This window comes from Rhipicephalus sanguineus, chromosome 2 (genome assembly GCF_013339695.2).
Source record: "Rhipicephalus sanguineus isolate Rsan-2018 chromosome 2, BIME_Rsan_1.4, whole genome shotgun sequence".
Taxonomy (NCBI): Eukaryota; Metazoa; Arthropoda; class Arachnida; order Ixodida; family Ixodidae; genus Rhipicephalus; species Rhipicephalus sanguineus.
Genome location: NC_051177.1, coordinates 53847755 through 53865227, shown reverse-complemented (window position 1 = coordinate 53865227; position 17473 = coordinate 53847755). Strand labels below are relative to the sequence as shown.

General features: G+C 46.6%; 1 protein-coding gene across 5 annotated transcripts in view; it reads right to left on the bottom strand.

The window, feature by feature from the left end:
- Window positions 1-1317: 1317 nt before the first annotated feature.
- LOC119382964 (brain tumor protein-like) overlaps window positions 1318-17473 on the bottom strand; it is a 118889-nt gene continuing 102733 nt past the window's right edge. For all 5 annotated transcript variants that reach the window (XM_049412370.1, XM_037650900.2, XM_049412369.1 and 2 more), the window contains one exon: window positions 1318-9685. In XM_049412370.1, coding sequence (XP_049268327.1) covers window positions 8192-9685 — 1494 coding nt within the window. In that variant the 3' untranslated portion in view covers window positions 1318-8191. The remainder of the gene's footprint in view (window positions 9686-17473) is intronic.

The following is a 17473-nucleotide window of genomic DNA, read 5'->3' as shown; positions in this document are numbered from 1 at the left end:
GGGTTTAACGTCCCAAAACCACCATATGATTATGAGAGACGCCGTAGTGGAGGGCTCCGGAGATTTCGACCACCTGGTGTTCTTTAACGTGCACCTAAATCTAAGTACACGGGCCTCAAACATTTTCGCCTCCATCGAAAATGCAGCCGCCGCGGCCGGGATTTGATCCCGCAACCTTCGGGTTAGCAGTCGAGCGCCATAACCACTAGACCACCGTGGCGGGGCGGCCCACCGGCCATTGATACATACCACTTTCAAGTGGCAAACACTAGTGGGAAAAGCTGGCCAATGTCTGAAAGGCAAGCTTAAAAAGCACTGTATTAATGTTAACAAGGGGCATGACAAATAGTTTGCCTCACACTGCAGCATGTGCAGCTTCTCAGGCGTTTCACAAGCTGCTTCATAGTGCACAAGCATAAGGGTCCGAATGGCCAGATTAAAAATTGAATCCATAACGATAAAGCTCGGCTAAATGTAATTTAGCACTTCTTCACTATCCTCATGAAGGAAAGAACTCGTTTCTCACTGGCTCTTATGTTTTGCATGTTCGATATATACACCTATGATCAGGTTTCCTTCCAATAATAAACCACCTTTTATTAAAGTAGTGCTCGAGTGTCTCGAATTGCCTGTATTTTGTCCGAAGTTTATGCACTAAGCACTCGTAAAGATGCAGCATGGCCAGAATGCAACCCTTAGAAGTTCCAAACATGACTCTGTACAAAACGAGATGGACTACGAAAAGCAACACAAGACTTTCAATGGAATCAATCAACGAATTACAGTCTACTTATGTGAGGAAGGTATCAAGCTTTTTCTTGATTGAGAACACCAATAAACCTGTGGCAACGTTGCTAAAACATACTAGAAAGCAAAATTACCTCATGGGCATAAGTAAAACTTGCAAAGAGTGCCACCCCAGTGTTTAAGTTTGCAAATAAATTTTGCCATCAAAAATAATGTTCTTGGGAACTTTACTACTATAGTAAACACGCAACAGCCGAGACATCGGGCTTGAAGCACAAAACTCGTGCAAGTGAAGTTGGTAGTAATCCCGTCTCCAGGCCGGACTGCTGTCAACGAGACTTGCACAAGTCTTGGGCTTCTTATGCACAACCCTTCGAACACAAATCCTAAGCCATCTGGATAAAACCTTCCTCTGCTGTTGCCATCATTGGAACCAACAATGACAGCCTCGGTAGTCTGTAGAGTCTGTAGTAAACATCTACATGAACATTTGGGACCCATTTGCATTCCAGCACAAACCTCAAGGTTGTGCTAAAGTAGGTGTGCAGAGACGACACAATTGCAGTCATGTGCTCACCAAAACAAAAATATTTTATTGTTGATGCGTTACCCATACACTAAATCTCAACAAAAAAAGGGAGTAGACATAAAAAAGTACAAACAATGTTGGTCTAATAAGTTAGTTACATCACACACACGAGAAAAATGCGAAGGCCTGTGAGAATCGTACTGAACCTTGCACCAGGAAAAAATGAATGCCTTAATTCAGTACCGATTATTCTCAAGAGCAGCTCACAGCACTTCCACAAGAGATCCTGCCGACAGAGACAAGAGGGGAAGCGAAATACCAATTTCCAAAAAAAATTGGTGCCCACTTTTTTTTTTTTTAATCTCTTTTTGTGCCTCATTCACTCGACGCGAGGAAGGCACCAAATTACTATGCGTCTGTCAGCCAGCACTGGGCAGGAACTCACGAGAGTCTACACTGTAGGGCACACGCTAAAGAAATGAAACTCGAGTCTGAAAACACCAGGTGAATGCGTTAACGCTCAGTGAATGGTAACACGAACCGAAAGCCCAACCAGAAGCGCTACTAACATTTCCAGAAAACATTTTTTTTAAGGGTGCCACTCTGCTTTAACAACTGACTCTGCGTGTGTGAAGTGGTGGACTTCTCTTAAAGAAACACGCCGTTTACGCAACGCTTTACTTTGTTCACCTGCCTAGATGGCCATTTTTTTTTTGCATTTTCTATCCGCACTAACGCAGTTTACATATAAATCATTGTGTTCTTGCAGCACCAACATAACAAAACACACAAGGCTTAGAACCGCCGTACTGGTACACGTCGAAGACCTGCAGCTAGGCGCCCAATTGATTCGGTTTGCAGCAAGGAGCCCGAAATGGCAAACGCCATTCACCCAACCCAACCCAACCAAGGCTGTTGCTGCTGCAAGCGCAGCACCGAAATCTACTCTGCAGGACTACAGCATCACCAGCCCTGACGGAGGAGGGGCCCTGGGGTCGCATGCCTGCTGTGTAATACGAAGTCTGCTTCCCCCGATTTAAGATTGTCGCGGTGTTGATGGTGTTTCTTTCGGACTACAACGCCGGAGAGATCTGATTCGGGCAAGGCAGCAGACATGTTTGGCAAACGCCCTCGCACTGTACCACTGCAGCACTTTCCAACAGATGCAGCCGCCCATCCACGGGAAGTTCCCTAGGCGTGCCACTGCATTTGTTGGGGAGCGCGTACAAACACACCGACCCACACAGTGCGGTCACCTGGACGATTCACCGGTCGGCCACCACTCAGGAGCACTTGCGTATAAAAAATACTAAAAGATGTCCTCAACGTTTACTCTAGAAACACACGCTAGACACCATTCGTACAGTCAAAAAGCAGCTTCTCAGCTGTACACAACACGCAAGTTTTTTTTTTTTTCTTCCGAAAGGAAACAAAGATGTAGTGACACTGTACGATATCTTTTTTTTATACCCCTGCTGGAGAGAGAGAGCAACAAATATTGGTGGTGAGCCTAAGCCAGCCCCTGCCACCAATTTGGCTCGAGAGTGCAGACTGCTATAAAACATGGGGTGTTGTCTTTGCGGGACTTCGATATGACGAACAAAAAAGGGAGGAGGAAACCAACGAATGCAACTCAGCTCTGTACATCACTGGGGAAAAGGGGAACATGGGACAGACGACACAGATACATTACTCAAAAACGTACAAAGATGATGAAAAATTCACATCATGGAACTCTCGGTAGAAAAACTGCGTTAACGTCAATATGGAGTCGCACGTTGGCCTGCAGCCCGTTAACAAAGAACTCAAGACTACTGCCGCAGCAGCATTCAAAATGATGAGGAACAAATAAATAACAGCTCTGAACAAGTGTTGAGCACGTCTGCTAGAAACGGAGAAAAGATGCAGAGACAAACGAGATAGAGAGAGGGCGACAAACGGGAGTGAGAAAACATGCAACCTGCAGCAACTAGTCGGAGAAACAGCAGCCGAAAGAACGCAAGTCGAAAAACTGACAGGAATGTACGGGCATCCACACAAAACACGGCCGGACAACACGAACAGCACACAACTCGCACAACTGCTGCCCTACGTTTAAAAAAATATCGGGGAGAGCAGGACAGAGCAATGACACCACATTGCTTTTTTTTTCCTCTTCTTAGCACTGGAGCTTTCTTTGACCGTGTATGCAATGAAAGTGGCACTTGACTAGGCACGTACAACCGGAGCCAGGGGCAAGGCAGGGCAGCACACATCGCACCGCCTGGCCCCACAAGGCTTAAAAAGAACAACTCCAAGGCCAAAGTTGCACTCCGCGACCGGGCTGTCCTGCAACACCAAACACAGTGGAGAGAAGTGCCAATGCCAGCTCCCAATGCAACCACTCGTTTAACTGCCCTCGCGTTTGGACGCCAGCCTTCCCGCCAATGCTCGACAATGCCAACGAACATGGCATGTCTACAGGGCTGTTGGAGAGGCATCCTCTTGGGCTCTGTGTAGCAGTCAAAAAAGAGGCTCCAAGAACGTGGGCTCATCGTCGGTGCACTGCCCTAGCAAGTTAGTGGCAGGGATGCCAGTGTAACATACGCCTCGTAGCATCGTCTGTGCATGGTGTGCCTAGAGACTAAGAAATGGCACCTACCTACGAGAGGGGAAGTGTGTTATGTTTTTTTTTTTTTTTGCAAGAGAATGAGGTGAGCAAGTGAAACACCTTCGTAAAAGAGTCTCCGAGGCACCCCTAAATGGGGATGGGTGTTGAGAAAAACAGAACACCTAAAGCAACCACCCTCATCCCAAACAGCCCTCCACACTGCAATGATAAATGCACGTTCACACAAAACGTTTTCAACATTTTTCTTCCCACATACACGGTATAAATATATGCACGCATGCACACACGTATATACTTTTATATATGTGTATGACGTGAACATGGAGATAATATATTAAGAACGAGAAACTTCATCTCACGTTTTTTTTTTCTCTTTAAATAATAAACCTTCCGAAAAAGTCAACGCAAAACAAAACACGCGCATATGAAACAAAAAAAATGCAAATGAAGCTGTGTAACTGCCGTAAAGACATGTGGTTTTGTACTATGAAAAACCTTAAACTCTTCCGACAAGTTGGCATCGTAAACTGGAATATGGAATATGCAATCAACTGTGTTCCTTGATGAACCTAACTGGATAAAATGTTAACGAACCTTGTGGCTTGGTCTAGAGCGATAAGATTCACTCCCGGAAAAAATCTGCAGCATGTGAACAGCATTAGAAGGTGCACAGAAGGTCTGATCATGTTCTCCCGATGGTATATTGCTCCAGACAGTTCCCTCATCTGATAAAGAGTAAGCCATTGTGGCGATTTTGTCATTAAGCTTTCTCAAAAGCCTTGGAAGCCCTAGGTGCACAGCAAATACGAGTACTCAAAGTTGTGAAGAGAAGAAAATGAGATGTGCTAGCATCTTTGGAAACAACTCCGGAATGTAATGGTACCAGAGACCGCTGGATTAGAGCTCTCAGAAACAAGAAGAGTTACAGAGGAGATCACATGATGAAAAGTGCATGAAGATAATTAAGTGGCAGCGAGAAGAAATGAATAAAAGCCAATCAAGAACTGCATGAAGGCACATGCATGTCTGCAAAAGCCTGTATGAGCGTAGCTAAATAAACAATGCTGGCAAAAGACAAACTGAAACGATCAATGGTGGCCACTACAGAAGTGAAATGTCGTGGTCATTCAGCTTCGTCTCCCCATGCATACTTGCATAGTCTGGAAGGAAGAAAATGGATTGGGTTATTTTTTTTAAGAGCTCTGCTAGGGAAGCCAAGCAACCCTAGAACACACCAGGCCTTTCTTCGCACCTCAGCTAGCAACAAACGATGTAGTGGATATGTATAGATGGGGTGGCAGCAGGGGATGGGGCGAGGGGCTGTGGGTGGGGGAGTACCTCTGCCAATATTCAGGGCCATCACCACATCAGACAAGTGTACAACCACACACACGCATGCACACACGCACACACTTGTACAGACAACCAGAGGGCACACCAAAACGACAACTTGCACTCGCAAACATCGCCCACACGACCCAAGCCAAGTAGTGCAGCTTGAGAAGAAAAAAAAAGGCATGAGCGCTTCAGTCCACAGCAGCGTGGATGTGGCTAGGAAAAAGCCTGCAGCCTTCATTGCATGCAACGCATCGCCAGACCCTGCGTGAAAAGCCAAGAACCAACAGTTTTCTTTCAACAGAAGCAAGAGATTCTCAGAAAACGTGTGCCACTGCAAAATGTGTTTGCATGCTTTGCTTGCCCATGCTGGCATTCACTCACTTATTGCTGAAACAACAAAAATAGTTTATTCAACAGAATACCTCGTGTTTGTCTGCTTGGTGAATCACAACTGCAAAATTCTGTCATGTAGAGAAATGAGTTATATAGGAGCAAACAACATAGCGTTCACATCTGCTGCCGACCAGCAAAAAATGCACACTGCTGTGAGGCGGTCGTCGAAACCTTGAGCATTACGTGTCGCACCTGCCGCTTTTTTTTTTCACATGCCAAGCAACGTCATGCAGCGTGCCCCACTGCACCGGCACTGCCCGCAAGACCAATACATGTGCGTTCGATTATACACAATACAACAGTCGAAAAATAAAAAATACAACAAAGCAGACAGGCATGGAGTGTCCTGCCCAGCCACTTCTAGAAGACATTCAGGTTGTGTAGAGCAAACTATACGAATGGCAGTAACATGTAAATGCATAAGACAAAAAAAAAAGGAAAGACTGCAGAACACACAAAAAGAGAAGCGGTAGTGTGTCAACAGAAAGAAAAGCTTTGCTCCCTCAATATAAAAACAGAATGGCGCAAACTAAAACTTCCTTTTAAACAACACAAACTCAATTAACAAAAAAACTTAACTCTTATAAAAAGCTCCAGACCAGACAGTGAAGACAACATTCTCGGCCTTCATATTTTATCGTTCTGTTTGGTTTGGTGGGGTCTCCCACATGCAGTAGTAAAAGTAGTAACGGCTACACACATTTCACGAGACCTCGAGAGAACAAAGCTTGGACAGGCAAACTCCTCAGATGACGGCAGCCCCCAATGACTAGCCGCAGAAGGAAAAACTGAGCCCGAGGGAGATGCTACGCTCCTTAGAGGGAATTCCAACCCTTCACGTGGAATTTTTTTTGCCCCACGTTTAACAAGCTACGACCACCCCCCAGACTCACCTGCGAGAATTGTCAACTGCAGCTGCTACGAGAATCATGTGAAAGAAATTGGTGAAGGCGCTGCCACCTCCGGCTACAACTGCCAGAGGCAGACACCTAAGGGACGATGGCAGTATTAACTGTTTAACAACATGGGGGCAGAAGAAGATAAGGAGAGATCTCCTGGGACTGTTGATGCAAGCTCACCCCCTCACCCTAAACACATGGAAAGGCAAGTTCTTCACAGGTGACACTAGAGAAAGAGGAGGGGGTGGGAGGGAGATACCTGGTACACTGGCTTTAGGGGGGGGGGGGACAACGACAACACTTGGCACAATTGCCTTCACACGTGAGCATTCCAAGCTCCAAAGAATTACTCATCAAACACATTCAGGTAACAAACCCAATGCCAGACACCACATGGCTCTTCAGGGCAACAGAAAAAAAAAAGTAAGAAAAAATTGAAACAGGATTAAAAACAGAAAGGGAGTAAAATGAGGAGTGATATCGCTTATGACTGGCCCCTCTATGCACATGCAGGCATCAAACCAATCACAGCTGCCTCGAGAAGCTGGCTGATGACAGAACTGGCCTAAAATATGGCAGTGCAAACTAACCCCCCCCCCCCCCCCGAACTTCCTTCTAAGATGCCTGCCCAGGACGACATCTCTTTGGCATGACTACTGTCTACCTCTTGTTCTGCAGCCTTCCTTACAGTAATTTGTGTGTGTACGTGTATATGTGTGTGTGTGATCTGTGGGCTCCTAAACAACAGATTTTTTTTTCCGCTGCACCATTCACGGTTTATGACTAGGACCGTACACAAAAAGCTTGTAACCTCAAAAGCTCTCCTAGGGAACCCAAACAAACAAGATCTAACAGAGAGAGCATATAATAAACATTGAAAACAAAATACTAAAAAGGGGGAAGGGGGGGGGGTGAAGGAAAAAAAGAAGCCAACCAAACAAAGAATGCAATAAACAGCAAACAGACTTAACCGGACACAATACTAAATAAAAGGGAAGCTTCAAACGAAAAGTAATAATATATCGGTTGAGGAAATCCCACAAACCAAACAGGTAAAAAAAAATCAGAAAATGTAAAAAAAAAGGGGAAAGGAAACAACACTACAACAACTATGCTATTTAACATAACAAGAGCCTCTGTGTGTAGATTATATATGGTTTAAATAAACAATGAAACCATATGCACTAAAAACCCCAAATAACTTAAGTAGATCAGATCAAAGAAAAAAAAAATGACACAGGCCACAACACAAGTGACAGCAAGCCTGTCATAAGAAAAAAATAGGCATGTTTAAAAGGAACAGCATTGGTGGTGCCTTCTTGATAAAAACTGCCAATCACTGGCTAAACATTGTAAAGTCCCTTCGTGGACCATGAGAAGACAAAAAAAAAGTAAAGGGGGAGGGGGGGTGAGAATACTGGCTTTTTCTCCCTCTTCAACCATGTGCCTCTTGCTCTCGTTAAAAAGAAAAAAAGAAGCTATACACATCGTCCTTCTCCTCACAATTACAGAACCACTTAAAAAGAAAAATGTAAAAGAGCAAGAGGCATGCAAAAAATGAGGTCATATGATGATGACAAAAATGTAACGAGGAAGGAGTGTGTGTGTGTGAGAGAGGGAGAGAGAGCCTGTGCAAACAAGGCGCAGCAACAAAGGTGGCCCCACACTCTCCCATCAGAGACAGCTCCCGCTGCCGCCGCTGCCCCCCGATCCCGGAGGCGCCGAGGACGACGCTGGAAGCTGCACGTAGCGATAGACGTACAGCCGGTAGTCCTTGCTCGCCAGCACCACAGAGCCATCATCCATGAGGGCCACATCAAAGCACTGCGCATGCTTGACTTTGGACTCGAGAGCGTTCACGAGCTGCCCGTCCTGGGTGAACACAGTCACGTTGAAGTTGTTGTGGTTGTCCGCCACCAGGATCTCGCCCCCCTGGTTCATGCAGACCCCAATGGGATAGTTTGTCAAGCCCTCTCCACCGATCTGCCGCAGGAACACTCCGTCGTAGTTGAACACCTTGACGCAGTGCGCCCGGTTGTCCGAAATGAAGATCTCCTGCCGGTCGTTGACTACCACGCCATTGGGGAACTCGAGGTGCTTGGAGCAGCCAAACTTCTGCAGCACGTTCCCGCTCTGGTCGAAGATGATGACCCGCATCACCTTGCACTCGACCACGACGACGCGGCCCTTGGGGTCCACCGCGACGCCCCGTGGGTGCTGCAGAATTACGGCGCCAAACTTGCGCACAAACTGCCCGTACTGGTTGTAGATCTGGATCTGGTGCGTCGGTGAGCGCTCCGTCACCACGATGTCCCCGGACTGGCGCACCACGGCGACTCGGTTCGGGTAGAGGAGCTGTCCATCGCGCTTCCCGCATTCACCGAACTGGAACTTGAAGCGACCTTCCCGGTCGAAGATCTGGATGCGGTGGTTGTTCGTGTCAGCCACAACAATGTCATTCTGTGCGTTCACAGCCACGCCTGAGGGCTCCGTGAACTGGCCCTCCATGACTCCAAACTCGCCAAACTTGCAGTGATAGATCATCTTTTGCCGCTTGATCTGCGACTTGAGCGGATACAGCCCTACTCCTGTGCTGGCTAGGTACTTGGACGACAGTTCGGCCAAGGCGTTCTGAGGGGGAGGCGCTGGAGCGTCTTGGGGAGCGCCAAAGTCCGAACCGTTGTGGAAAATGTCGGCGCCTCCACTGGACCACTTCTCGTACGGGCTGACGTCAGCAAGACTGGTTGAGAAGGGTCCGAGGCTATTGGCCGAACTGAATCGCTTTGACAGGAGGTTGGACTCAAAAGGAGACGTCGGAGGAGGTGGTGGGTGATGTCCGTTCTGGTGCAGGGTAGAACTACGCTCAGCTGGGCCGAGGACCACACCATTGGGTCGAGCAATGGGCGGTTGCCGTGGGGCCCCCTCAGGTGCTCCACCCTGCTTGATGTAGCCGAAAGTGTTGCGCACGCCCACTTGGATTGCCTGGTAGTTGGATACAAACTCAAGGTCCATACCGTGAAGCCCCGCCTCTGGCCGAAACGACAAAAATCCCTGGAACTTTGCCTCCAGTAGCTGCTTGAAGACTAGAGCCTCGGTGCTCGTAGAGAAGCGAGTCAGCCGCTCAACAAAGGCACACACCTGGTGGATCCGTTCAATGGTGTCTTGAACCTGAGGAAGGGGACAAAGAGAAATGCATTGATTGTACACCCACTGTTTGTGTTTGTTCCACCCTGCAACTACGAGTAGTATGCCCCCAAAATGTGCAACAATTAAGTTAAAACATTAATGCTTGAATTCATAGCTATTTTGCAGTAGCATTTCCAAGTGACAGTGAACCGAAGCAAGAAAAAGCAAGGGCATTTCAGAAACAAGGGACTTGCATTACAGTACACACCCACTTGTCAGACGAGGCAAGCATAAAACATTTCAAGATTCATTATTTGCTCTGTTAAATGCATTTGTGGTGAAATGCACACCTCTGTAGTGTTATGCGACCTATACAGACTTCACAGGTCCAAAGCCTAGCACACATCAGTGCAAGAAGCATGCAGGCAAGAAGTACCACTGAGCATCTGTCGACTCCAGGCAGAGAGTACTTAGAGGGACACTAGAGGCAAATAATTTATGTCAGAGTGAAAGGTCGATGCTGACAACTTCTAAAATGCCAATATTAAGCACTGCAGTGCTTTAGTAATCGAGAAGTTAAAGCAAATGGACACGATTTGCATCAACAGTGGGATGTTATGGTACTAGCTAGATTATGTGAAATAGCTCGGACATCTGGCAACAGTGAACCGTATGTTCCAACACGCCATCTTGGTGTTGTCAAAAGGTTGTGGCATGTGCGCACAGTTTTGGTGGATTTGCGTAGTATCTCTGATTCGTTGCACTGAACTAAGTCGCCGTTCATTGGTAGAGTTATTGAACTTTGATCGTGTGAGCATTTCCTTATCCTCCTTATCGCACTATGTCATCTATGACCCCCTGGCACAGGTACCACTGATGCTGGCAAAATAACTAAAGTGCCAAAGACACACCACAAAGCAGCTCACCTTAAGAGGAGACGGTCTTTTTTTTGTTTCTTTTATTAGCTGGGGGAACTGAACGAAATTTAACAAACTTATCCCATTTTTTCTGCAGATTCCAAATCTCTAATTAGATTTTTGGTAGCTGCATTAGTACAAAAGATGTGCAATCTCTAAAAGCACATTTCTTACGGGAATTTTTGGCAACTTTGCTTTGTCAAACACAGAAACAAAGTATGTGGCAAGGCTGCCGGAGAGCTGGTTTAGCCGGTGATGCTAATCCAATTGTCTTCAACAAACTTTGAATACAAAATAAATAGACGTAAATGTGAGTGAAATTTGTGTTTGACAAAGCAAAGTTGCCAAAAATCCCCGTAAGAAATATGCTTAAATATGTGTTAGAAATTGCATATCTTTTGTTCTAATGCAGCTATTAAAAATCTACTTAGAGATTTTGAATCTGCAGAAAAAGCTGAATAAGTGTATTGAATTTCATGCCATTCACCCAACCTTTAAAAAACCATTTTTTAAGACCCGTGTGCCCCAGTGACATGTACAGGCGAACCACTGAAAGCTCATCTTCAACAGCTTCTGCCATGTTTGAGTTTTGTGGCATTGTGCGCATATTGCATCAAGTCAAAACGAAGGTACTGAGTACCCCATCCAATGCGGATGAAACTGTCGTCACTAAGGATGCAATCATAGGCAGCGTTCATGCAGTTCGGAAGGCATGTGCGCAGCCTACGCATACAGAGTCAAAACGGAACTACTGAGCGCCGTATGCTGCGAAAGAACATTGGCTCGCTAATGCACAATCATGGATGGCAACTACGCAGTTCCAAAGGTATGCTGTGAAAAGGAAACCTTCTCCCTGTAGCAGCTGCTGCGGAGGACAATACCGCAGTTGCTATCGGCGCGATTATGAAGTGTGCCAACACAGTTCATGTGCACCAAGTAAAAACAAAAATGAAATAAGTTTGCTGCAGCTGATGAAGTCTGTCGTCAACAAGGCCTGCGGCCAACGCGGTGCCACATGCAGTGATAAACAAATCGGCATGAAGCCTTCTGGCTGTCATGTTACTGTAAGGCTCACGGTGATGACGATAGCGACGCTGACTGTGCCGCCTCGTTTCAGTTGTCCGCAAATGCCGTTTTCACTCTTTTGCGTCGCAGATTTGCAGCGATTTGTGCTCTGTGCGCAGTTAGCTTGGTCCACAGAACAGGCCAGAAATTAAGACTGATTTAACAAATGTTTCAAATTAACAAAAGACAAATTAATTAGTTTTTACTGTACCAGATGTTTTAGTTACTCCAAGGGATTTGCAAGAAAGGCAGAATGATCAGAACCACACAATCTGAGGTGGCGTTCTAGTCTAAGATACCATCACTTTCACAAACTTTTATCCAACTCGGCATGTTATGCGTCACAGTCTACAGTAATGGTGTCAGCCGTCAATGTCAACGGGTCTGCTGCCAAGTCACAAAATCTCGTAACTTACAGACTCTCCCAAAAAGAATGTTGCAACTGCGTACCAAGGACAGAAAATTTTGAAATTTCACTATCACTGAAATGTGGGCATTACAATAAAAAAAACTCGCAGGCTCCCTTATGCATTCATCTAAGACGACTCAATGGCGAAAACCACCTTTTTCTTTTTAGTTGATGTATTGATCCTCCCTTGCCACTATCCAAAAGCTTTCTGCAACTACACTCAAACCTCATTATAACAAAGTCACATCTGACACGAAAATAACTTCGTTATATCCGAAAATTCGTTATAAACGTTTAGTTTTAACACTGTATCTATTACAAGACTAGTCTTCATTGACTTCGTTATAACCGATAATTCGTTATATCCGAGTTTGTTATATTGAGGTTTGAGTGTACAGTAATACCTCGTTAACTCAGTGATGGGAATGGCCAAAAGTGTTTTGTATCAGGTTTTGTAGCAGGTTGCGAAAACGAAAAAGAAAAACAGGTCAGATGGCATTTTAATGCTTTTATTATACAATAAAATGAAGTATTAAATACAGTGCGCACATGAGTTCAATGACGGCGCAACTAACGCAAGCTTTAAACAAAGCCTAGGATCACAAATATACGAAGACTGGTTGGCACAAAGACGCAGGTACACAATACATGAATGTCACTTGCATGAAACACACTAAGCTTTCTTCCCTTTTTTCTCCGCATGCAAGTGTGGCATACACTCGGCCATCTTTTTTCGTGCTTGAGCAAGCACTGCTCGCCCACTCTCGATGTCAGAGAAGTTCTTCAACTTCATGCCCCGCTGAATCAACAAGTCAGCATTTTTAATCATCCGTTCTACCTCAGCCACTTCCTTTTTGGCTTGGTCATTCGTAAGTTCCACATTCGGTGAACTTTGCTCTGCATCTATACGCATACGCTTTGATGGTCGCTCTTCAGCTGCAAGGCGCTCCGCATACTGTCTTGATGCCCCCTTGACAGCCTTGATGACATCGGAATTGACTGGAAATGAGCACGGGTCACTGTCAAACCTCTTTGAATATGACATTATGTGACGTATGCCATTTGCGCTTGAGAGAGAAAGATTTGACCTGTCGTGCAGGACTCTTGAGTTTTCACTAAATCCACGCTCATCATCGCTATTGCCATGCGGAAGTGACAGAAGTGCCTTGACTAGCTTGGACAATAGCGGATATTTTGGCCCACCCTGACCATCTTTCATGATGAAAACTTGATGCCAGTATTTGTCCAGTGGCATGTCAGAACCTGCATGTAACTGGTTCAAGTTTAGCACCGTCAATTCATCAAGAAGAGATGAAACTTCAGCGGGTTGAACCACCTGGGGTGCACACTTTGCAAGATATCTGAAGGAGTCTCTTGAATTCAAGATTCCGCACTATGATTGCTCGGATGCAGGCACCTGACATGTTGGAGCATCTGATTCTCAAGAGGAAGTTTTGCCATCAAGTACTTCGAACATGTAATGTAGAACGACCTTGCTCCTAGCTGGAACGCAGCTTTCTCTGCAGCAGTCCAGGTCTTAATAGCTTCTTCAGTGTCTGCTCCTACCTCTACATGTTGTTTCCAGTTCCGAGAGGACTCAACGTCAATGGATGCAAGCTGACTGCCTGACTTTGCCTGAAACACTTCGGTCCTTAAAAACCTTCCCAAGATTTTTTTTAGCAGCATCACCATTTCATCATAAAGAATGTGAAGCAGGGGTTCGGTTCCGCCGCCGGTACGACTGCGAGGCTGCGGCACGCAGCGAAAACTGGGAATGAGCCGCAACTGCACTCAGCTCAAACGACAGTCCCACCAGGTACCGACACTACACAGTGACAAGCCCACGCACAACTACAGCCACGTGCCCACGCATTGGATTGTATTGGATTGGCTCTGCCTACGAATGGCACGAGAGGCGGCAGCCTATCTGCCACCTGGTGTTGCTGAAAAATCCCCTTGACGGTGGCCTCCGAGATAAAGCGGCGCATTGCCAGGTAATCTCGGAGGCTATGCGTAGCAGCTTTGGAGCAGTTCTGCTCATTTGTGGCATGGATGTAGCAGCTTTCACGAAATGTAGCAGGTTGGAGCAATGGTGCTCATTTGTAGCATAGATGTAGCAGCTTTAATGAAATGTAGCAGCTTGGAGCAATTGTAGCAGCTTTCCCATCACTGACTCGAACTCTCATATCTAAAAAAATCGGCTAAGTTGAAATTTGCCGCGGTAACGAACGATTTCTCGTAGGTGCAATGTATTTATTGCCCTTTATCTCAGTATTTCCGTGCTCACTTTCGGTTATGTCGAAATCATGACTGAGAGTGGAACAAATTCGCCGCTGAACCGTTTCACAAGGTTCGCGAGAGGTTGCCACGCTTACGACAAAGCGGACACTGTTCCCAAATGTGAAGTCGGAACCCAGCGGCATAACAACTTTGTCAAGCAACCCTGTGTCAGGTCATGTGACGCTATAGACGTGCACAGAGGCAGGCCCTGCAAAATAGCACGGTTCGAAAACTTTATTTTTTTAACCGTCAGAGATGAGATTTCAGTATTGTTTTATTTACACAAGGCACGTCGGGTGAATTTTTTCGTCGGCCGCGTGATGTGGTGAGGATAACGCCGCCAAAGCAAAGCAAGTCACTGATGCTGTAAAGGAAGGTAGCCCTAATCAAAGAAGCAGATTCGGGGCTTGAAGTTTTCGGATGTCAAAATGGTGTTAATTGTGTGGCTGCATCGCGTGAGAGGAGCCAGCCTTCCAGTCACAACAGAGAAGGCCGATTCTCTGGACTTAGCGGTGGGCTACACCAATACCACCTGCAACATCGGCTGGTTTAACCATTTTCTTGACCAAAATAACATGGCATCACATACTGTGATTGACGCAGCTACTCAAGGGGTGACGACATCATCCAAACAAGAAACGTGCTTTGCTTGATGCGAAATAAAGTTGAGTGCGGCGGCGAGGACGATCGCCACATGCGATGTGTTATGAAGCTTTGCTAAGTGCAAGTGTTACTGAGAGGCAGACCAGCCTCTGTCTTTCTGCACTAAATAAAAAGGCAGAGCCGGAAAGTACAGCTGGTTGATAGCTCTGGTACGTCATTTTTCTTCCGAAACTTTACAAAGAGCCAGTTAGGCACTCCTGTTAGGAAACTGGTCAGCAGTGATATCGTTTTTAGCTAGAACTGGACTTCTCAATGGAATTTGCGCAACTTTGCTTAAAGGCGGAGACAGACGGTACGATTTTCCATGCGATGCGATGTCCGACGCAGCGGTCGGCAGCGGGAGTGGTGGCGTTTCATCGCATCGGACTGCCGCATCGCATGCCCGGCGTGCAACAAACCGGGCAGATATTTTCGTCGCTGCATCGGACTGTTGGAAGGCCACAGCCAATGACAGCTCGGGAGACGTGTGTCATCACGCCAGTGGTGGCGCCCTCTCCCAGTCACCATTCCGGTCACTGTGGCTTCGGCGAGTTGGTGGAAACGAGCCATCGAGCACTTGCCAATATCGTCACTCGCGGCGGCGTGATAAAGAGCGAGCACATTTTGTTTGTGACATGAAATAATTTCATGACTGAATAGATGTTAGAAGTGTGCCATTTCTGCAAGACAGCGCCCGTTTCCAAACCACTAGCAAGATCGCGAGCAGCGATGCAAGGCCATTTTGCAGGTAAACACAGCGACACCGGCGTCTCAGCGAGCTGGCTTGCTTCGCTTCCACTTTTGTTCTTCACATCAATGATGATGAGAAAGTTAATAGCGTATACAGTCGAGCCCGACTATATCGAACCCGTTTATATCAAATTATCCCGTATATCGAACAATTTCTAAACACGTTAAATTTACATTGAGAATATATAGCAAAAGTTACTGTTACATCGAACGAAAATAGCAAAGACAACCGATATATCAAACTCCATGTGCCTCAAAAGTGCCCCAGCAAGTTGGCTTTCCCTCGCGGTTGCGGGAAAAACTGCCGGCGCCACCCTAGAAAAAGTGGTTTAGACCCGGCTGTGCACGGGCGAGCACCCCCCTGACAAAATGATCCTGGCCTGCTCGTAGCGCCTACAGCCAATCAGGGGCCGCCGTGCTTTCTCCGAGGCGCGGAGGTGGTACAAGCGTGGTACAAGTGAGCGCCATTTTTTCTTTCTTTATGCTTGCGTGCCTAGTGCCTACTGCTGCCTCTTTTCCTCGAGTCCTCATTCAGCGTGGTCCGTGCTGGTGGTGTTGCCTGTTGGCGCTCTGTGAACTTGCTTGGCACGCTGTCGTCATGGCTTGTGCAAAGAGGCAGAATTTGCCGTTCGCCGCGAAACTCAGAATCATAAATCGAGTCGAGCGCGGTGAGAAGTCCGACGTCGCCGCCGCGTACGGATCGACATTCGACGAGTTCGTCAGTGCGGACGATGATGTCGCCATCATGGGCCAGCTACAAGATGAGGACTACGTTGCAGATGTCGTGCCGACCACGAGCCAAAGCGACAGCAATAAGGAAATTGACGATGGCCCGTTGCCTACACCCTCCGAAGTGATTAGTGCACTTGCGTTGGTCCGGTGCTATTGCGTGAATATGAAAGGCCACTCCGACTCGTTGGACAATGTGGAGGCGTGCGTGCTGTCGCAGGCAGCGAAGTCGTTCAAACAGAAGAAAATTCAGGACTATTTTGTTCCAAAGTAGGGCACGCAAGTAAGCCACCATATTAATAAAGTACTTTTCTTATTGGTATGTGCCTTTGTGTCATCAAATCCTATAGCGAGCCTATATCAAATTATGCCATATCGAAGTCGTTGAAACAGAAGAAAATCCAGGACTATTTTGTTTCAAAGTAGGGCACGCAAGTAAGCCACCATATTAATAAAGTACTTTTCTTATTGGTATGTGCTTTTGTGTCATCAAATCCTATAGCAGGCATATATCGAATTATCCCATATATCGAACTAATAAACGTTTTTTGGCGAGTTCGATATACCCGGGTTCGACTGTACTAACGCATTACATGCGAGTACAAAGCTTAATCGTGTTGGCAAAAATAAGCGCTCTATGATGAGCTCACATGTGATCGCGAACGGCGTAGGCGACGGCCGGCGTCCGCTATGCTAGGCCTACCTCTCCGAGTCGCGAGTGACGGCGAGCCGTTGCGATGTGCTGGTCGTTCGCGAAGGCGTAGGTTTAGCGATTATTTTCTACTAGAATGAAGCGTAGCTGTGCAAAGATGTTTGTTTTGTGCTTCATTACGAGGATACGAAGTTTTCCGAGTGCGCATGCCGAGGTACAGTATGTAGGCGGAACCTACGGCTGATTGCTCGCTCGCCCCATGTGCGCTGAATCGTCGTACGCCGCATGCCGGACATCCGACGCCGGACGCTGGATCAGAGGCAAAATCGTACAGTCTGTCTCGTCCTTAACTCGAAAATTTGCTCATCTCTATAATTTTTTTTTTC